Source organism: Notolepis coatsorum (genome assembly GCF_963971535.1).
Source record: "Notolepis coatsorum genome assembly, chromosome: 12".
Lineage (NCBI taxonomy): Eukaryota > Metazoa > Chordata > Actinopteri > Aulopiformes > Paralepididae > Notolepis > Notolepis coatsorum.
The window spans coordinates 24,690,119-24,713,061 of NC_140176.1; the positions used below are offsets into that span (position 1 = coordinate 24,690,119).

At 42.5% G+C, this 22,943-nt stretch overlaps 1 protein-coding gene across 2 annotated transcripts in view; it reads right to left on the minus strand.

Moving 5' to 3' along the window:
• The window catches only part of LOC311237920 (copine-3-like), a 34,064-nt gene extending 23,707 nt beyond the window's left edge, over positions 1 to 10,357 (minus strand). For both annotated transcript variants that reach the window (XM_084325894.1, XM_084325895.1), the window contains exons 1-2: positions 10,217 to 10,357; positions 1,166 to 1,372 (exon numbers count right to left, since the gene is read on the minus strand). In XM_084325894.1, coding sequence (XP_084182020.1) covers positions 1,166 to 1,297 — 132 coding nt within the window. In that variant the 5' untranslated portion in view covers positions 1,298 to 1,372; positions 10,217 to 10,357. The remainder of the gene's footprint in view (positions 1 to 1,165; positions 1,373 to 10,216) is intronic.
• Between the last annotated feature and the right edge of the window lie 12,586 nt (positions 10,358 to 22,943).

A 22,943-nucleotide genomic window follows, 5' to 3' on the forward strand; every position in this document is an offset into this window, starting at 1 on the left:
TTATTATTTTGCAACAAGTTAGCCCTCTCATAAATAGCACATATAAATGAATAACTAACTTGAACTAACTTAATAGGATTGAAGTGATATTTGGCTTAAAAAATCGGTCGACTGGCAAAAAAAAAAAAAAAAAAAAACAGACGATGTGCATTGGGCCGCGGCTCTCTGACGCCTTATTTTCTGGGCCCCGGCCTGAAAAGTTTGGGAACCCCTGCATTAGTGCATTGTTGGGGATTAATGAGAGGACAAAAGCAATAATGATTCATATATTAAAATTGTTTATTGAAATACGGGACACTTATTGAAATGCGGGAAATTTTTTTTCTGTTGGCGGCGTGCAGGACAAAGGGCTAAATAACGGGACTGTCCCGCACAAATTGGGACGTTTGGTCACCCTATACACTACATGAGTGCTCATGTTTTTAATTTTGTCTTTAATTTAACTTTTTAGTATTTGTGTGCTCGTACCATCTTGTTTTTTTATTTGTGTGTTTTAATGTTCTATATGTAAAAATTATCTGTATGCTGCATCCACATTAGAAATCTCAATGTGGTTACCATGGTTACGACATGGTCATAATAGCATAGATCAAGGAGTGATAGTGGCCAACCGACCACACCCAATTTCAAACGGCCCACTACGAAAACTGTACTTGTTGTAACATTTTACATTTTGTCATTTAGCTGACGCTTTTATCCAAAAAGGACTTACAAGTTCTGTACGACTCTGTACGACTCTGTATGAGTCAGCAGGAAGGGTACGACTCTTACAACTGAGTAACAACAATGTTCCAGTGCTGAAACTTCTGCAGTGATGATGAGTGCATAGTAGTAAAGACATATTAGTATAGTAGGAAGAGTGCATGATAGTATAAGACAGTAAGAATGTTTGTTGTTTTTTTTTCATTTCAGATATTGATTGAAGAAGTGTGTTTTTAGTCGACGCGACTTTGTAAAGAGCACGTAGAGGGCATCACTGAGGGCAAAGAATATCGAGGGACACCTTTTTCTGCTCCCGCCCACAATCCTGCTCAGGTATGTGTTGGGAGAGATCTGACCTTCTGAGTCAAATCCCTAACAAGCTGATTCGATACGACAATAAAGTATGTCATGATTTAAAGAATCATATCTCTAAAACAGTGGCTAAACAGCTGTGCTTACTGACCTCGTACCACTGAGACGACGAGCTGTCCATCAGCAAGACACACAGAGGGTCAGACTTGGAGCCAATGTCCTTGTCGAGGAGGTTGTCACAGGAGATAGTCAACTCCACTTTGGTCACACACTGAGCAGCCATGTCTGACTGGGAGCAGGCTACAGCAAGGCAGGAATGCAGACAGGCCGGGAGAGTGGGACAGAATCACCTCTATAACTGAGAAAGACAAAACGTCAAAGTTTCAGACATCGCTCGTACATCAATCTAAAGTTCAAGTTTCTTTTATTGGTCACATGCATGTTAACACAAGGTCACAGCGGTACAATGAAATGTGTTGGACGAGAGAAGAGGTCGACTCAGCAGTAGGAGCGCTAGACGCATTAGAGCACTAATCATGTAAAGGTAAAATTAAGTAACTAGTACATTTAAATAAACATTAAGTAAAAGGGATAACACTATATACATGTTAAAATAATGATTTTTGTGTAAAAGTGACATAGCAGTATTGCCCCACCACTCCCCACATGAAGAAGAATCACATAGACCTTCAAGGGAGGAAAATATTATATAGGCCTAGTTAGTCAAATGTATAATCTGCAATACAAATTAGATGTTCTACTACATTGTCTAAAGTTACCGATTGGTTACGTATTTGGCCGCAAGAATCTTTCCCCATTGACTCGCGTCGCATTATATAGTACGTACGTAGTTCATACACATCGTTTACGTAGTTTGCTCCTCTTCAGTACAACAGATAGGAGCTTTTGCACATTTGTCTGGGCACATTTTTCTCTTTCTCTTTGCCGATAACACACTGCGAGAGAGTGAGTGGCCAGGTACATCCCCCGGTACATCCAGATCCGTACCGAGGAAATAAAAAAAGATCCATACATCTGTAAACAAAGAGGTCACATGTCTTGTGCAACAGACGGAGTCACGGAGAGTGTCATTTAGTATAATGGAGAAACGGAATTCAGTTAATTCGTTAAAAATAACGCCCTTTGAGAGAAGAGCATTGCAAGAGAAGCTCAGAGTCAGAGCGTTGGACCTGATCAGCCTCACATTGTAATTGTATTCAACAGCAATCAAAAGACAGAGGAAGACAATACACTACAAGTTTGACTGATTTAAAGCACTTTTTAGTAAAAGCAAAAAAGCATGAACAAACTAGAATCCACATTGGACGCAACTAGCCATGTTTGAGAAAGTGAACATTGACCACAATCAAGACCACAGGAGAGGAAGCATAATAAGGAAGTTGACAAAAACAGGCATATCCTGTCTAGATACGGTGTGTAGTTCTGTGGTGCCTTTGAGTTACAGGTGATTTAGGGAACATCTAAGACAGTACAGAATGAACTCCTCGACTGCATGCTCTCAGTTTTGAGAGAGTGCATCACTGAAGAGATCAGGGGTGCAGAATTATGTCTCCATCCAGGCTGATGAAACTATGGACATTTCCTCTCAGTGTCAGCTGTTGTGTCCTCCTAGAGACAGACGACGCCCAGGATGTGCAAGAGAGACCATGCTCTCGCTATATGGAGAAGAAACTTCAGACTTCCCCCACTTTAACCATAGAGTCCATGAGCAATGTGCATCTCTCAAGGAGAGAAGGGTAACATGTATGCATATTATAAAAAGTAAAGTAAGCAGGGGTGTAATTAATCATACATACATGACTATACATACATGAATGACTGACGGCAGCCATGTGGTTGTACACACTGTGTGGTCCAACAATGACTGACATGGCCTCTAAAGGGGCATTAGATCTCAGGCAGAATATAGGACATTGTGAAATGTTTGGCAAGACTTTGACTTGAAGAATTATTTTGTTTGTAGGTTTAATTTGTTAATGATAGTACATTCATGTTGCTGGGCATTTGTGAAGTTTTATGAAATGAATGACTAGCTTCCCAGTTTGCCGTGTCCTGCTGTTTTTCTCAGAAAGTAATGCTTGTTTTCCTTTTTTTGCTTTAATGCAATTTGTGTAGGCGGTGTAGTGGTTAATACTGTCGCCTCACAGCAAGAAGGTCCTGGGTTGGTTTGATTCCCGCTTGGGGACCAGGTTGCCGGGTTGCCAGGTACCCAGGTGGGGTATCTCCCGGGCCTTTCTGTGTGGAGTTTGCATGTTCTCCCCGTTTTTCTGGGTTTCCCCCACCCAGAAAAAGAGATGAACCCAATGGAAAAACATGCAGAACAGATCAATGTTGCGTCCCTAGTAGGGATGCTCGATATTGGCTTTTTTACCGATACCGATATTCCGATATTGTCCAACTCTTAATTTCCGATACCGATATCAACCGATATCAACCGATACCGATATATGCAGGGTTTCCCCGTCCAAAAAACTGAATAATTTCAGGTAACTAATAATTTCACTGGATATATATATAACAAATATTGTTATTGTTTTTTTTTGTTTTTAAACCGATACCGATATTTTCCGATATCACATTTTACTGCCGATATCGGCCGATAATATCGGTCGGCCGATAATATCGGACATCCCTAGTCCCTAGCGAAGACGGACATGAGCACTTGGATTTGTCGCCGGCGTGGCCCACGCCGCAGCCCGTGTCTGCTCCCGGCTGCCCTTGAGGGGAAGGACGACGGATGGGTCAAGTGCAGAGGGACATTTCATCAGCGACCCAATGCATGCATGTGTGTGTGTTCCTGTTCCCATCTCGCGTGTGTGTTCGAATCTACATGACAAATAAAGAATTCTTCACTGCTGGTTGTGCAGGGTCTTTAACACTTTCAGTGCCACGGACAACATATCTAGTTTTATTAGCCCCCCCACTGAGTGCTGATGACGACAAATATCGTTTTATTAGCGATCTGAAATCATATTTCATCAACCGAGTCTCCCGTGGGTACAGCAGCCCCTACAGGAGCTCAAAATGGAAAAAAGCGCCCCCTATCGTCTATCCCTGTGTAACTGCAGGTCAGTCGCTTAGACTGACCTGGGATCTGTAGATATGTAGGGGCGGAGCCAGCTGGTTCCTTGTGCTGGCAATAAGTCTGATCAACATGGAAGTCATCGCGGGACGGGAATCAGCCTGGAATATATATTTACAGCAGCCAATACTCAATCAATAAGCGTGATCGATATTTGGAATGGCGATCAGGAATTGGAATGATCTTTTTGGAGAACATCTGATTTGAGGTAAGGAATCTATTTTACCAGTCTTGGGATAATCAGAGTTGTTTTCGCTGAGATCTCAGCGTTTGCCCTATGTGTGATGTGTCTGTCTGTGCGCGATCGCTGATGAGGAAATAAGAGAATCGATTTTTCAGATCGCCTCTATAGCGTGCATACGTACACATATACTATCGATAATCTAGCGTTTATTTGAAAACGATTCATAAATAGGCCGAAAAATGACAATTTTTGTGTATTCTAGAATATTCCAGTAAATGTCTTTTATCATGGAATCTTTATATTTTCCTTGAAAACGAGGGCTTTTCAAAATGCTATAAAACGAAAATGAACCGATAAAAAAACAATCCGCTTCGACAATGTTGACTGGAAAACGAGTCATTGATAAGCGACGGGCAGATTAGACACATAGCCATAATTTAAAACATAGATTAGACGTTTTTAATGCTAACATTGAAGTGGGTCGCGGCATTCAAGGAGGTTCCGGGGGGGGGCGCGTCTATATTAATCCCAGCCGAAGAGTGCTTCGCGTTTCTCTGATTGGCCACGACGCCCATGTGACCGCGGGCGGCGCGGCAGAGCGGAAATAGGCTGCTGCCTCCGCGTCAAGAAAGACAGACAGGCATTCTATTGCCATGCTCTGCGACAAACCCTAACCAACTCTGAAAGAATGCCTAAACTTAACCCTAACCAACTCCGAAAGAATGCCTAAACTTAACCCTAACCAACTCCGAAAGAATGCCTAAACTTAACCGGCGAAAGAATGCACGTTTATAGCAAGAGATGATAAATTAATTAAACGTAAAAAAAAATAAAAAAAAATAAGTGATTCGAACTTGTCACCAAGTGACAAGCAGGCTCCACAGCACGGGGGCGAACGAGTTGAGCTAACCGTCGATGTTAAAACAGGGGGGATTACGGCTGCAAACACAAATCTTTTTAAACACAAATCCTCATTGTCATATCATATTTATATATATAGTTATATTCCTCCCCACACTCTCATATCTCATTCCATTAGTGCAATACTGTTGTATATGTATACACGTCACTTTTACACACAAATCCTAATTTTCTTATATACATGCCATGGTGGAATGAATATGGATATGGACTATGATATGGGTGACTGTTGTACATAGTGTATACTGTCTCCATTTTCTTTGGTACGTTAGTAGACAAGGTGTTGCTGTGTAGTGTACAGTATGTTAGTAAGACAACTTAAGGTGTTGCTGTGTATAGTAATATGTTAATAGACAAGGTGTTGCAGTGTACAGTACGTTAGTAGACAACTTAAGGTGTTGCTGTGTAATATGTTAATAGACAAGGTGTTGCAGTGTACAACAGTAAGTTAGTCGACAACTTAAGGTGTTGCTGTGTATAGTAATATGTTAATAGACAAGGTGTTGCAGTGTACAGTATGTTAGTAGACAAGGTGTTGCTGTGTACAGTATGTCGATCCAGCCAATATGCACCACCATAACAATCTTTACTGTTAGTTTATACTTTAATGACTTTCCACAAATACAAATATCAATCCCGCTCAGCAAATATTCAAATATACTGGTGTGACACTGGCTGCGGTTACATGGTGACTTTTAATTCCGAATTATAACTTCGGAATCAAATCATTCGGATGTAAAAAAAAATCATGCGAGTTTACATGTCAAATCTTAATTCCGACAAGGTGTTTACATGAAAGTCACTGTCTAATCGGGAGTTTTCGAGTCATCGTAAGGTTTGGGGCTGGGACGGCTTCTGATTGGGTAAACGTAAACAGGATGTTAACGTCATTACGTTTACCAGAAGTAAACAAACAGCTGCGACCGGTATTCTCAGCTACTGTGCTAGCGTACCAAACAACATTAACCAGACTCTCGGTGTGTCTATTCTGCTAACGTTAAAGGCCTCTAAATGCTACAGCAACTTCAAAGCAACTGCACCACAACATCGACAAAGCAAAGGTGTTGCAGGCCTTTATGCTTCTGCAACATCGACGCACAGCCTATGTAACATTGTACTCCGTATGTAGCAACCCATTGATAACAAGCAGACAAATAAGCATAATTTTTACTTCCGGGCGGGGGGTTTCAAAATAAAAGAGCGATGTCTAAAAGCACCGTAAATACGTTTATTCTTTACAATATCTAATATATATATCTATACACGAACCTAAACTAATCTAAAGTTAGTTTAGGTTCGTGTTAACGTTAGATAATGTACAAAATAAACCTATTTACGTGCTTTTAGACGTCGCTCTTTTATTTTGAAATCCCCCGACGGAAGTATTATAGTGTCTGTTGCTAGCAGCTTCACTTTTGCCGGCCGGTTCTGTGCCTTTTCTAGCTAACGTATCATCATTCGTTTCCAAAGGAGAGGAGAGAAAGACTGCGGCTCACATGCAGCTCAAACTACCTGTTGGAATAAATTAATTGATTGATGTTTAACTTGTCCCTGTGTGTGTCCAGTCATTTCGACTAGCAAACGTTGTATCTAACGTTACCTCAGGATACCATTGTATTTAGTTGGCTAGCTATGTAGCTATTTTGTGGATAGCATTTTGTATAGCATCAATACTAGCTGGCTGGCTACAGCTTTATTTACTAAATTATGGAGGCTTTTTAATCGTCAAGGTAAGAGAGGATTTGTCATGATCAACTGAAGGCGTATGCTATGGAACAATATGTGCCCCTGTTCGCGATCATCTATGTGTACTGTAGCCTATGCGCGATCATGTGCAGAAAGACCGGGGGGAACTAATTCCGAAAAAGCGTTTACATGGACAGAAAAAGCTTTAATTCGGAATGATAAACGGAATAAACCGGCCACTTACATCGGAATGGATTTTATTTCGGAATGGCCATTTTCATTCGGAATTAAGTATTTTCAGATGTTTACATGATAACTTTAAATAGGATTTAACGTTAATTCCGAATGAAAAGGGGAATAAACTGTCCATGTAAACGCAGCCACTGACACCCTAGTACATTTTGTTATTTTTTTATGCATAATTAGGATTTTGGTATAAAATGCAACAGCCGACACTGCAGTTTAATGCAGAGGTGGAATTGGATATGGGAGAATTGAATGCGGTAAATAGAATGAGACACTTTATACAACGGCATGCAAATTTCTCGATTCTGATTGGCCATTCACACGTCTTTATTGGTAACAATCCACGGTCCTGGGCTCAGGACCCGCCCACAACCAAATCACATAACCCTCCCCGGCTCACTCCGGGAGAAAACAGGATCGCGGAGAACAAATGGTTATGTTGAAAGCACCATAACGACTAAATATGAAGCGATTCTGTCAAGGGGAATGTGTTAGTATTTTAAACAATGTTGGATGATGTAATTGATGGGTCTTGACTCAATCTAGAACAAAAGAAAAATCGCGGATTGATTGATAGATTAATTGATTGATTTAAATTTCTTCCTTCCTACTTTCCGACTGCAGCGTTCTCTCTCACACTGTCCGACGCTGGCGTACCCACACACGCACACACACACTGTGACACACACACACACACACACACACACACACACACGCACACACACACACACACACTCCTGTCTGCAACAGCGGGGGAGTCAGACTGAGAGAGAAGCAGCGCTGTTTTAAGTGAGCATGGTCTATTGAATTGATTGATTGGTTGATTGCTAATTTTATTACTGTACCCCTGGTTTCCAACTGGTTAAGTTTAGGCTAAAAGAAATAAATAAAAAAATAGGGCGAAGAAAACGTTTTTTTCCTATAGGGCAAAGAAAACGTTTTAATAAATTTTCAATCAATCATTCCAATAATACACAGTTGGATGTGTTAGTTGGTTGGATGCACTTCAAGCTGCTTCCACATGAGGCAACTTCTCTCAATCATTCCAATAATACACAGTTGGATGTGTTAGTTTGGTTGGATGCACTTCAAGCTGCTTCCACATGGAGTTGTGGGAACTACTTTTTCTGGCGGATGGTTTTTTCAATAAATCTTCGATTAATGTGTGTTTATTGTATAGAAATAAGGTTGGATGAATCTGGCAGTTGTATAATTAAGCATTACATCACACGCAGGAGTGGTTTGTGACCAATAAACCATGCCTAGGGGTGGTTGTTAGGCCCGAGGCGCCGTTCTCTCTCACACTGTCCGACGCTGGCGTACCCACACACGCACACACACACTGTGACACACACACACACACACACACACACACACACACACACTCCTGTCTGCAACAGCGGGGGAGTCAGACTGAGAGAGAAGCAGCGCTGTTTTAAGTGAGCATGGTCTATTGAATTGATTGATTGGTTGATTGCTAATTTTATTACTGTACCCCTGGTTTCCAACTGGTTAAGTTTAGGCTAAAAGAAATAAATAAAAAAATAGGGCGAAGAAAACGTTTTTTTCCTATAGGGCAAAGAAAACGTTTTAATAAATTTTCAATCAATCATTCCAATAATACACAGTTGGATGTGTTAGTTGGTTGGATGCACTTCAAGCTGCTTCCACATGAGGCAACTTCTCTCAATAATTCCAATAATACACAGTTGGATGTGTTAGTTTGGTTGGATGCACTTCAAGCTGCTTCCACATGGAGTTGTGGGAACTACTTTTTCTGGCGGATGGTTTTTTCAATAAATCTTCGATTAATGTGTGTTTATTGTATAGAAATAAGGTTGGATGAATCTGGCAGTTGTATAATTAAGCATTACATCACACGCAGGAGTGGTTTGTGACCAATAAACCATGCCTAGGGGTGGTTGTTAGGCCCGAGGCGCCGTTCTCTCTCACACTGTCCGACGCTGGCGTACCCACACACGCACACACACACTGTGACACACACACACACACACACGCACACACACACACACACACTCCTGTCTGCAACAGCGGGGGAGTCAGACTGAGAGAGAAGCAGCGCTGTTTTAAGTGAGCATGGTCTATTGAATTGATTGATTGGTTGATTGCTAATTTTATTACTGTACCCCTGGTTTCCAACTGGTTAAGTTTAGGCTAAAAGAAATAAATAAAAAAATAGGGCGAAGAAAACGTTTTTTTCCTATAGGGCAAAGAAAACGTTTTAATAAATTTTCAATCAATCATTCCAATAATACACAGTTGGATGTGTTAGTTGGTTGGATGCACTTCAAGCTGCTTCCACATGAGGCAACTTCTCTCAATCATTCCAATAATACACAGTTGGATGTGTTAGTTTGGTTGGATGCACTTCAAGCTGCTTCCACATGGAGTTGTGGGAACTACTTTTTCTGGCGGATGGTTTTTTCAATAAATCTTCGATTAATGTGTGTTTATTGTATAGAAATAAGGTTGGATGAATCTGGCAGTTGTATAAAAGCTTTACACCACGTGCAGTCGTGATTTGTGACCAATAAACCATGCCTAGGGGGGTCTAACGACCCTCGGCTGCGCCTCGGGCCTAACAACCACCCCTAGGCATGGTTTATTGGTCACAAACCACTCCTGCGTGTGATGTAATGCTTAAATAAACCCTTTCACTGCCACACGACAGAAGGCTGATCGATAGTAAAGGGTTAACCTTCTGTCGTGTGGCAGTGAAAGGGTTAATAAACCTGTGTGATAATTAGGATTTGTGTGTAAAAGTGACGAGCGTATACAACAGTACTGCACATTGGGTATGTAGCATAACAACCCAGCCTCTCTTACACACCTTTATTTGCATTTCCAGTAAGTCATTAACGTCTTGACTCCGTCGTGGAAACTGTGAGACACAACGGTAATAAACATAGTAATGTAGTGTAGCTTCAGTGGGTGGGGACGGAGCTGGCGCTAACGTTAGCTAGCAAGTACAGGGACGTTGTTTAGTTAACGTTATACGTCCAGCTGGTTATTATTATACTCAAATTTAAGATTGAACTCACAGTTTACCACAGTCGGGGTGAAGTTGGTTGAAAACCAGTCCCAAATGTCCGCTAGCCAGTTGATATTAATTAATGATGACGCTAACAGGCAGCAGCTCACTCTCCCTTCCAAGAAAAGTGAGTCGGACTCGAGTGTGTAGACTGAGATTGGGAAGTGGGCGGAGTTCGTGTCTCTGGTGCGTTATTTCTAAACCTAGCCGCATTTCTGGCAAGGCGCTCTCTGATTGGCCGACGCCTGTTTCTACACTGCTTAGGCACTCTTTTGAAGTTGGTTAAGGTTAGAATTTGTCTTAGAGCGTGACGGCAATTTCTTTCGACGGTTAAGCTTAGGCACTCTTTCGAAGTTGGTTAAGGTTAGAGTTTGTCTTAGAGCATGGCGATAGAACGCCAGGTAGTTCGACGCGGAAATGGGCAAAGCCACAGCTGGTCACGCGATTGGGCAAACGCGTCAGTGGCCAATCAGAGAGCGTCAGTCAGTGCCAATCAGAGAACGTCTGCCAGAAATGCGGCTAGGTTTAGAAATAACGCGTCTCTGGTTACTCGAGAAGCATCCATCTGCAGACTCCAATAGGGGATATCTGCAGAGCCGCAAGCCCAACGTCTGGGCGGGGCTTCGGGCGGTTAGATACGTCAAATGTAGGGAGTTTGCTTGATTGTTTTCATTCAGTTGGATTAAAAGTTGATTAGGTTTCGCGTTTTAGTTAATAGCTACCTACCCGTCATTGATTGATTGATTGAACATTTTATTAACAGATTGCAGAATGGGTACAGTACAGTACAGCTCAATACATACAATTGTTAAGGGGATGCAGACCAGAGAAAGACTTTGATTGATTTGATTTGATTTTTATTTAGTACATACAATTTATACAATAGTATAAAAACAAGGGGTACAAGGATAACATGTGAAAGTCTGTCGACTTGTTTCCAACATGGTCCCAAGAAAAATACAATAAATCACAAAGAAAGAGTTAAGATAAAATAGATACAACAAGTAGATAAAATAGACAACACAATTTTCTAAGAGCCTCATTACAGCATGTCATGTTCCTGTTCTTCAAGAGTGGTGGCCAAGCACCCTCTGCAACCTATTGTTGCAGATGTCGCTTCACACCCCTCTTGAAGACAGCAATAGTGGGGGAGTTTTGGATGGCCCTGGGCAGAGAGTTCCACAGCCGGCAGGCTGTAGACAGAAAGCCATTCTGTGAATAGGAACCCTTTCTAGGCTCATAAACTGAGAGCTGTCCAGACCGTAACTGTCGTCCGTGGACCTGGCCACGCAGGACAATACGAGAGCATAAATATCTGGGGGCAGATCCATTTAACATTTTATACATATGTCCCAGTTTCAGAAAGGAGACCCTCTGCTCCACAGGGAGCCATCCCACCTCATTGAAGTGACATGGCTCAATATGGGTTCGAGGTGGCAGATTTAGGACCAATCGTATGGTCTTATTTTGGCTGGTTTGTAGCCTGTGTTTACATTCCACTGTAACACCACTATACCAGTACGTACTTGCATAGTCATATTGGCTGAGGATCATGCAGTTGGCAAGCAGTTTCATAGTTTCCAGTGATAAGAACCTCTTTTTTCTGTGCAAAAATGTCACCCTTGTGTTAACTTTTTTGATCACCTTCAGGGCCATTGTTTTCCCTGAGAGTGTTTGGTCGAGGTCTGCACCTAGGTATTTAACACAGTCTCTAGACTCGACACTGAAGCCATTACAGCTTATCTCAAGTCGGGAACATTCCTTTAATTTATGTTTTGAGCTGAATAGAATTGACTCAGTTTTTCCAAGGTGAATAGATAATCTGTTGTCAACTAACCATTTGTGAAGGCTTTCCAGCTCCCTACTGAGACCGGCTTGTATTTCTGCCGTGTCGTCTCCAGACACCAGAAGTGCTGAGTCGTCAGCATACAGTAGGAGTCTGCAGGATCATTAACATATAGTGAAAATAGCACTGGAGCAAGGATGCTGCCTTGCGGCACCCCACATGTTATTTCATTATATGAAGATGCGACACCATTTATGTTCACAACCTGGGTCCTCCCAGTCAAGTACGACCTGAACCATCTCACCGACCCATCGTCCATCCCACAGGCTTTGAGCTTCTCAAGCAGGATCTGATGGTCAACAGTATCAAACGCTTTCTGCAGGTCAATCAGAACCATGCCAGTTCGTTTGCCACAGTCCATCTGGGTTCGAATATGGTCAGTGAGATCAATCAGGCAAGCATCCGTAGAATACCCAGGGCGAAAGCCAGACTGGAATTGATAAAGGAGATCTGTCTGTTTAAGAAAATCTGATATTTGATTAAATATGACCTTCTCAAGAACTTTGGAGATGACGCTGAGGATAGAAACTGGACGATAGTTTCCCTCGTTTGTCCTATCTCCTTTTGAACCACTCTGTTCCACTGTTTCGTCTTGTTTACATCAGGGTGACAGCCCAGGGTCCCCCATTTTCAATTCATCATAACATATATGACATACATGACATACAGATAGACAGTACTGCTACATCTATACATTTATGACATACCAGATTTGCAAATACAGTCAGTACTGTTTGTGATACGAAAAGAGTCCAGAAAAGAGAGTATATACATTTGACATAGAAACTGTACATTGGAGGTTGGGGGGGAGGTTGGGTAGGAGGAGTGGGTGGGGGACTGAACAAGCAAAACTGTACAACTGAACAAGCAAAACTGTACATTGGAATATTGACAAGACCATACTTGGTCATTTACTGTACATTGGGGGGGGGGGGGGGGGGGGGGGGTTGTGTTAGGACATTTACAGGGGCCAGTTTAGAATTGCAGTCTCCCGTAGGTGTTTTTTGAGAGTGTTTTTGAAAGTGGGTAGTGATTCACATTCCTTTACAGCTTTGGGTAGGGCATTCCACATTGATGTGGCATAATTGCGAAACGTGTTTAGTCCCTTGTTTGAGCCGAATCTGGGTTTAACATGATTTGTGGAGCTCCCTCTGGTGTTGTGATCGTGGTATTCACTGACCTTTGGGAAGTATTTTGACATGTACATGGGTACCTTGGTCGTGTAGTGTATCTTGTAGACCAAGTTGCTGTACTCTGTCGTCTACTCTAAGCCATCCTAGGTTGTCAAAGTGGGCAGGGGTGAGGTGGGTTCTAGGAGTAAGGTCAAGCAGTAGTCTGACCAGTTTGTTTTGAGATGTTTGTAATTTTGTTTTTAGCGCCTTTGAGGTGCTTTGGTACCATGAGGTGCATGCATAGTCGTAGTACCCTTGAATGAGTACTCCTGCCAGAGTCTTCAGGGTATTCTTGTTTACCAGTGAGGAGATCCGGTACAAGAATCGTGTTCGTTGGTTGACTTTTTTTATTACATTGGATGCCATTTTGTCACAGGAAAGATTTGCCTCTAGGATGGAACCCAGGTAGGTAATATCTTCTTTCCTTGTGACAATATTGTCACCCACTGTAACTGAGAAACCGTCGGTCTTGCTGAGTTTGTTATTTGAACCGAAGAGAATGGACTCTGTTTTGCCCATGTGTAATGATAGTTTGTTATCAGCGAGCCATATGCAGATTTTGCCTAGTTCTGAGCTGAGGGTTTTTTCAACCTGTAACTTGTTCTTGTCAGAGACCATGACAATAATGACCATGACAAACCATGACAATAATTGTCAGACATGACAATAACCCTATCTGGGTTCTTCCCTGAAATAAAGTGCAAATAATGTTTCCTTTCGTTGTAGCCTATTATATTATGCCTTGCACACACACAAAAAACGACTCCCCAACACACTATGTTGCCACCTAAAAATGCCATGGGCAGTTCTGTTTGCTCTTGTCAGTTATTGTCTGTATTATAGAGTGCACTTTGCAAGAAACTCAATTGAGTGGTATTTTGTATGTGACTCTGTATATGTTTTGTTATGATTTGTTACAAAAAACTAAGAAAATCTAAGTAACTTTATCCAAACTACCTGAGGGTATAGCTTTGCTGTAGTTCAACTCCTTCCCGAGTAGCTTCCCTAACACTGAATAACAAGCTATATTATTTGTCCTATTATACTAGTGCAGTGCCCATTCAGGGCATGTCCATTCAGAGTGTGGCCATTTGGAGCAAATTCTGAGCGGGCCAAATGCTTGGCTCCCAGTATTGCAAGTTGTCAGGGAATACCCTCTAGGAGCGTGTGGCTGTTCGGAGCAGGCCAATTGCTTGGCCTCCGGAAATGCTGCCTTGCAGTGTTCCCGAGAGCCATGGTATGGCTGCTTGCAGCATTCAAGAACCGATCCAACTCCACATTCAACACTGGACTTCCTTGGGTCCTCAGCAATACATGTGCCAATGCACTTCATTGGGTCCTCACTCCTCAGCAATAGTGTGAAGTTTTGATTGATTGATTGATTGATTGAAAACTTTATTAACAGATTGCAGAATGGGTACAATACAGTACAGCTCAATACAACAAACTGCTAAGAGGATGAAGACCAGAAAAATACTTTTGGCTTTTTTACATAAGAGTCCTCCATTTTCAATTCATCAAAATAGTTGGTCAGACTATCAGCCAGCAGATCCCACCCACTAACACAAATAGGCAAAACACACACACAGCTCCTTGTAGACTAGGCAGAATTTCAGAAAATGTGCTTGTATAAAGTGCTGAAGGCATTTCGTGTTTATTTTTGGTACACAACATTTCTAGGGGTATTAAGGGGTGCTGAATCCAAATATGCTGTATACCAAGCTCAAAAATGTCAAATAAGGCCTCAAAATTGAGAAATCCAACATGGCCGCCAGCACCAGGCCCTCTCTCCACAAAAACAGGTGCTAAACCCACAGTTTTTATTCTACTGACATGAAACTTTGCACAGAACATCTGCACCTATGGAGGAAGAAAGTAGGAATATAGCTGGGGTGCAACCATGAGTAACAGGGTGTTTTTGACTGTCTAACTGTAATCTTTGTATAGGCGAGGATACAAAAAATTAAATTTCTTCAGTGTTTGCAGGAATACTACAGCAATTTGGTAATAACTGTACAGTGTTGGACACCAACATTAGAATCCCCCAAGTCTTAGCTTTCTTCAGGTACCAAGTTTATGCAAGTAGCTCTTATAAATCTGGATATATAAGCATTTTAATGTAAGCATGCTGTTTTAGGCGAATTTTCTAAAAATAAATGGTGGGGCTTAATGAGTTAAGTGTGCCTACACAAGGTACAAACCTGAATTAAATGTGCTTTTGTAAGTTTTCTTACATACATCAACAAGGACGTAGTCACACCGGAGATTCAAGAATCCATACTTGGCGCAGAACACCTTGGACAGGCACAATTGAAAATGTTTGTGGACAAACATTTGTGTGAACCTCCAGATAGTGACCAGCACCTGAACCTGAAATCACCCATTCGAAAGAACAAAGCCAAGACATTTGCCTCTTTGTATGAAGTTGTGCAACTTTCCAAGAACAAGCAAAACACCATCAAAGTGGACAGGCAGATTCTACAAAGGCTCATCACAGCTTACAGAGCAGGTCGTAAGGTAGATCTTGACAATATCCTCCAGCATGAGCTCATGCCCATCCCGCCATCTCTGGCCACAACTAACGGGAGTCTACATTCCACCAACAAGTCTGTGTTAGCAAATATACTGACGAAACAAGTTAAAACGGCTGTGGGGCGGCTTTGGCTCAGGGGTAGAGCGGGTCGTCCAATGATCGAAGGGTTGGTGGTTCGAATCCCGCTCAAGCCCATGTCCATCCCATCGCCGTTGTGTCCTTGGGCAAGACACTTAACCTACTTGCCTCGTATGAATGTGTATGCATGTGAATGAATGTTGGTGGTGGTCGGAGGGGCCGTAGGCGATGATTATTCGCCGCGCTTCCGTGAGTCTGCCTCAGGGCAGCTCTGGCTGCAATTGTAGCTTACCACCACCGGTATGACTGTGTATGAACGAATAATGGACTCTGTGAAGCGCTCTGGGTGTCATGAAGAGCGCTATATAAATCCAAGCCATTATTATTATTATTAAAACCCCTGCCGATCTTACCCTTCAGGGACCCAGCTGCCTGGTCATTGATGGCCAAGCTCTGGTAATGGCACTCGGAAAGCCACCTGACACTACAACATTTGGTGACTATGCCAACAAGTTCACTGACACCGTGTTGAAGATGGGAGCAAAATACCAGAGGGTAGATGTCGTCTTTGACAGATACCATGACCAATCCATCAAAACAGGCACAAGGGTGAAACGCAAACAGCGCCATAGACCAGTACGTCATGAAATCAAAAGCAAGTCTGTTCCACTTCCTGCCGATTAGTCGAGCTTCATGGCCCTTGAAGACAACAAATCAGATATCGCTCTCAAACCACCTGATAGAACACAGCCCGGATTATGAACCTGTAGTTGTAGTATCAGGGAGGTTTACTGAAGCGACAACTGTCAAGTCAACAGATCCAGATCTTGAAGTCTCCTCTCTGAGTGCTGACCATGAGGAAGCTGATACACGTCTGATTTTCTCATCCAGGCTCCAGTAGAAACAATCGTTGTGTCAGCGCGTGACACAGATGTGCTGCTTCTACTCTTGGCTCACTATGACAGAATCCGATGTACGCATCTCTACATGAAAGCTGGGACATCGAAGGATCCAAAATATTCTGGTAAAAAGCGGGGAGGTGGAATAGCTTTCATGTTGAACAACAATTGGTGTGATCCAGGCAACATGAAGGAGCTTTCAAACCACTGCTCCCCAAACCTGGAGTATATATCCATCAAGTGCCGGCCATTCTTTCTCCCGAGAGAATTAACGTCGGCCATTCTGATCGGAGTGTATATTCCACCACAAGCAAACACAGGCGACGCGCTCTCCAAGCTCCACGACGAGGTAAAAAAGCTCCAAGCAGCTAACTTTGACGACGCTGCTATTTTGGTTGTGGGTGATTTCAATAGTGCTAATCTGAGAAAAGTGCTGCCAAACTTCTACCAGCATGTGACTTGTTCTACCAGAGGCGGGAACATTTTAGACTATTGCTACTCGCAATTTAAGAGTGGGTACAAATCACATGCTGCCAGTCCTTTCGCCAAGTCAGATCACGACCCCATCTTTCTTGTACCGCAGTATAAACAAAGTCTCAAGCGCATTCCTGTAGTATCGCGAGAGGTGAAGCGCTGGACGGTGGCGTCGGAGGAGACGCTCCAAGCTGCACTAGAATGTACAGACTGGGGGGTGTTCCGCGATAACACAGATAATATTAATGACTACACGGAAACAGTGCTGGACTTTGTTTGTACTTTGGTAGAAGAAACAATCCCCTCTACCACAATTAGAGTTTACCCAAACCAAAAGCCATGGGTAGACAAATCTGTCCACGAAGCTCTGAAGGCGCGCACCTCAGCATACAACGCCAGGCTTGTGACAGGCAACATGAATGACCACAAGGTGGTGAGATACAATGTTAGGAGGACAGTAATAGAAGCAAAAAGGCGCTACAGGGATCAAATTGAACTTCAATATGAACAGGCTGACTCTAGAGCTATGTGGCAGGGCCTCAGAACGATGACAGATTACAAAGGCACCTCCCTCAAACTGAACAGTGACATCCAACTGGTAAATGATCTCAATACCTTCTATGCGAGGTTTGAGGCTGGGAATAACAGCACCAGCCTACAAACCACTGCAATGGAGGGGGGGGGCACTGCTGATGGAGACTCAGTGTTCAGGATAACAGAACATGATGTGAGGAGGACGTTTAAGAAAGTGAATATCAGGAAGGCAGCAGGACCGGACAGTATCCCTGTTCCTCCCTCCCCATCAACCTGGACCCCCTGCAATTTGCATACCGCCCCAACAGGTCCACGGAGGACACCATAGCCCATGTGCTGCACACAGCAGAATCACACCTGAACAAGAGGCAGGGGAACTATGTGAGAATGCTGTTCATCGACTACAGCTCAGCATTCAATACCATAGTCCCCTCCAAACTCATAGCCAAGCTCAGGGACCTGGGCTTGAACTATGACCTCTGCCAGTGGGTCTTGGACTTCCTGACGGGCAGGTGGTGAGAGCAGGCAACTGCACCTCCTCATCCATCACTCTCAACATAGGGGCCCCCCAGGGCTGTGTCCTGAGTCCCCTCCTCCACTCCCTGTACACACATGACTGTGTGGCACAGCGGAACAACAACACAATCATCAAATTTGCTGACGACACAGTAGTGGTGGGCCTGATCTCTGCAAACGACGAGAGGGCCTACCTGGAAGAGGTTAAGGTTCTAGCGGGATGGTGTCAAGAGAACAGCCTCTCCCTGAACGTCAGCAAAACAAAGGAGATGATTGTGGACTTTAGGAGGTCGGGGTCAGGGACTACAGCCCCCTCAGCATCGACAGGGCACCGGTTGAGAGAGTGAACAGTTTTAAGTACCTCGGAGTCCACATATCCGAGGACTTGACATGGACCACACACATTGACAGTGTTATCAAGAAGGCACGACAACGCCTCTACTTCCTTAGGCGCTTAAGGAAGTTCAACGTGAGTCAGAATATCCTCAAGAACTTCTACTCATGCACAATAGAGAGCATCCTGACTGGCAATATCACCTCCTGGTTTGGGAATAGCACTGCACAAGACCGCAGCAGACTACAGAGTGGCCCGTTCAGCCGAACGCACAATTGAAGGTGGGCTTCCCACTCTCCAAGACATTTACAACAAGCGGTGCATGGGCAAGGCTAAGAGAATAATCAAAGACTCCAGCCACTCAAACAACTGCCTCTTTGAACTGCTGCGATCAGGCAAGCGATACCGGAGTCTCATGGCAAGCACAGAGAGACTCAGAAGGAGCTTCTATCCCCAGGCCATCAGGATGCTCAATGAATGAACAATGAACAATAAGCAAACCATCAACACACCCACAGCGCACATACACTCACTTAAATAAACAACACACTGTAGCACCCACTTTACCACTTTAGACACACTTTACACTTTATATTTATATTTATATTATTGGTAAGGAAATTGCACATCATTCTCATTCCTTATTGCACCTCACCACTACAAGGTGGCACCACAAGCTAAGCTATACCTCACCATTTTTGTACCAGCTGTACATACTTATAGATATACTGAACAATTCTGTTGTTTACACTTGTTTACGTACTTGACTTCTTGACTTTCTATTTTATACTTATTATACTTATTTTATACTATCTTGTTATTATCTAACACACTCTCAGGAGCAACACAGAAAGAAACATTTCATGCAAAGTATTCTGTATTCTGTATGACAACTAATAAAGAAACTTGAACATTCACTTATATTGATATGGTAAAATAATATTTTTATTTTATTATATTATAATCTATTCTATTCTATTCAGGAAAAGTGGCATTGGATGAATCATGCAACTGCAAGACACCTGCGACACCCGCCTGAATACGATTGATGACTGACAATAAATTACTGTACCTAAGCTACTGTACGCATATTAAGGACTATCTAATTTGCATAAATGGCATGTTGATTAAAAAAATTCAAGAGAAAAGAGTTTGATGAATAAATCCATGGCCTGGGATCATCCTGCTTTTCTTTCTTATTTGGTTGATGAGTTATGCATCAATAACGACCACCGTTTCTGCTATAAATATGAGTTTCAAGCAACATTTTCACAACTGATCTAAAATCAGGATATGATTTTAAATTCCTCATGTATGCAAACATATAAAAACACATTTCATTCATGTTTCTACCTTGTTTAGTCAAAAAGATATGCACTTAAATAGATTTCAGCCTGGCGCTGGCGGCCATGTTGGATTTCTCTATTTTGAGGCCTTATTTGACATTTTTGAGCTTGGTATACAGCAGATTTGGATTCAGCACCCCTTAATACCCCTAGAAATGTTGTGTACCAAAAATAAACACGAAATGCCTTCAGGGTTATGATTTTCTGAAAATTGACCCTGTCTATTGTTCCCTGTTCCCATCCCCCTAGGCAAAACAACCATTGTCCTTAAATTACAGGCCAAAACGTAACGTTTGTTGTGACACCAAATCCATCACTGCACTCCCATGGGTCCTCAGCAATACACCCACAAGTGTGTAGTCAATCGGATGAATGGTTCCTCGACATAATTATGTGTAAAGGTCATTGTTATAGCGTCACAATCGGATCAAATTACGTGCACTCCCTCCCATGGGTCCTCGGCAGCAATACACCGATCAGATGTGCGAAGGACAGACAACGCACAACTGATTGACTTCACGCTCTGCGGGTGTATTGCTGAGGATCCAGTGGAGTGCAATGTTGAATATATGGTGCTATTTGGCCAAATGGTGACACTATAGTGTGTGTCTGTTTGATTGATTGATTTAAAACTTTATTAACAGATTGCAGAATGGGTACACAGTACGGCTCAATACAAACAATTGTTAAGGGGATGCAGACCAGAGAAAGACTTTCATCTTGTTTACATCAGGGTCCCCCATTTTCAATTCATCATGACATTTATGACATACACGACATACAGATATACAGTACTGTTTAAGAGAAAGATATCATAAAAAAAAATATATATATATACATTCGAGGGGGGTGGGTGGGGGGGTTTGGACATTTACCGGGGCCAGTTTCGAATTGCAGCCAGCTCTTTGAGAGCGGTTTTGAAGGAGGGTAGGGATTCACATTATTTTATAGCTGTGGGTAGGGCATTCCACATTGTTGTGGCATAATTGCGAAACGTGTGTAGTCCCTTGTTTGAGCCGAATCTGGGTTTAACATGATTTGTGGAGCTCCCTCTGGTGTTGTGGTCGTGGTATTCACTGACCTTTGGGAAGTATTTCGACATGTACATGGGTATCTTAGTGGTGTAGTGTATCTTGTAGACCAGGCCCATTGCAAGTTGCTGTACTCTGTCGTCTACTCTAAGCCATCCTAGGTTGTCAAAATGGGCAGGGGTGAGGTGGGTTTTAGGAGTAAGGTCAAGCAGTAGTCTGACCAGTTTGTTTTCAATCAATCAAGTATGGTTTTGTCAATATTCCAATGTACAGTTTTGCTTGTACAGTGTCCCCCCCCCCAACAACCTCCAATGTACAGCCCCCTCCCCCCCCCCCCACCCACCCCACCTACCCAACCTCCTCCAATGTAGAGTTTCCACGTCAAATGTATATACTCTCTTTTCAGGACTCTTTTTGTATCACAAACAGTACTGTATTTGCAAATCTGGTACGTCGTAGATGTGAATGAATGAATGAAAACTTTATTTAACAGATTGCAGAATGGGTACAATACAGTACGGCTCAATACACACAATTGTTAAGGGGATGCAGACCAGAGAAAGACGTTTGTCTTGTTTCCATCCATTTTCAATTCATATAGACATTTATGACATACACAACATACATGACATTTATGGCATAGGGACATATAGGTATTTAGTACTGATACATTTGTGACATAAACGGTATTCAAATATACAGTACTGTTACCCCTAGATCCTGACAGAGTATATACATATGATGGGGAGGGGACTGTACATTAGGAGGGGGTGGGTGGGTGGGAGAGAAATATACATACAGCGGGGAGGGAATGTATACATGCGGTGGGGAGGAGACTGTCTATTAGGAGGTGGTGGGGGTAGCAGTACTGTCTATCTGTATGGTGTATGGGGGATGTAAACAAGACAAAAGTCTTTCTCTGGTCTGCATCCCCTTAACAATTGTATGTATTGAGCTGTACTGTACTGTACCCATTCTGCAATCTGTTAATAAAGTTTTCAATCAATCAATCAAGCAAGGCGTGCATCACAGTCACGAAAGGGGCTATAGTTCCGAACGGGCACTGCACGACAATTACAAAGTTTGACCACTAGATGGCTGTAGGGACCAGTCGTTCTCAACATTTTGGCCCCCAACAAGGTCCCCTTGTGTCCATCACACTCACAGGAGACATGATAACCTGTTGATAGAAATCTACCCCCATAATCATCATCATCATCGCACTCCAATGCAGTTAGTTCCAAACATAATGACAATAGATGTGATATCTACAGAAAGTAAAAAGGCTATTGTATTTATATTATACTGCTATGTGTTATGTAGTCGAATAATTACTCTTGTCTTTGTGTTTTGAGACTGAAGGTTCCAATGCCTTCCTATCATATCAAGGCCCCGGTAACCATATTAACCCTCCTGTACTGTTCGGGTCAGATTTACCTGTTTTACAATGTTAACATCTAGAAAATAAACATTTAAAGTATGATATTTATTTTATTTTATTTTTGAAAAACCTTTTTATACGAGCTGTAGGCCTACACCATCAAGGTGCAAATATCGCCTTTGGGTAATTTCTTTACGCAGCCATTCATGAAATTTCTGACTTATAAATTATTTATAAATCATTCGAAAGAACACAAGGCCATTTTCTCTTTCTCTCTGTCTCCCTCTCCTCTCTTTCTTGCTCACATACAGAAATATGCATAATATACACAGACATACAAACACATTATGCACACATGGCATCAAATGGAATTCTAGTGTTTTCCTCTCTCACATTCACACACAAATATAGACACACACACACCATTACACACAGAGTGAGAACGAGAAAATGTGTGTGCTTGTGCACAAAACTGGAACATTCTCGTGCAGCATGTGCAACAGCAGGATGATGAATACATGAGGTATTTTCAGATGATGAAGATATCCCTGAAGACTGAATGTGAAAGGGAGACATTTTTGTCCAAGAATGAC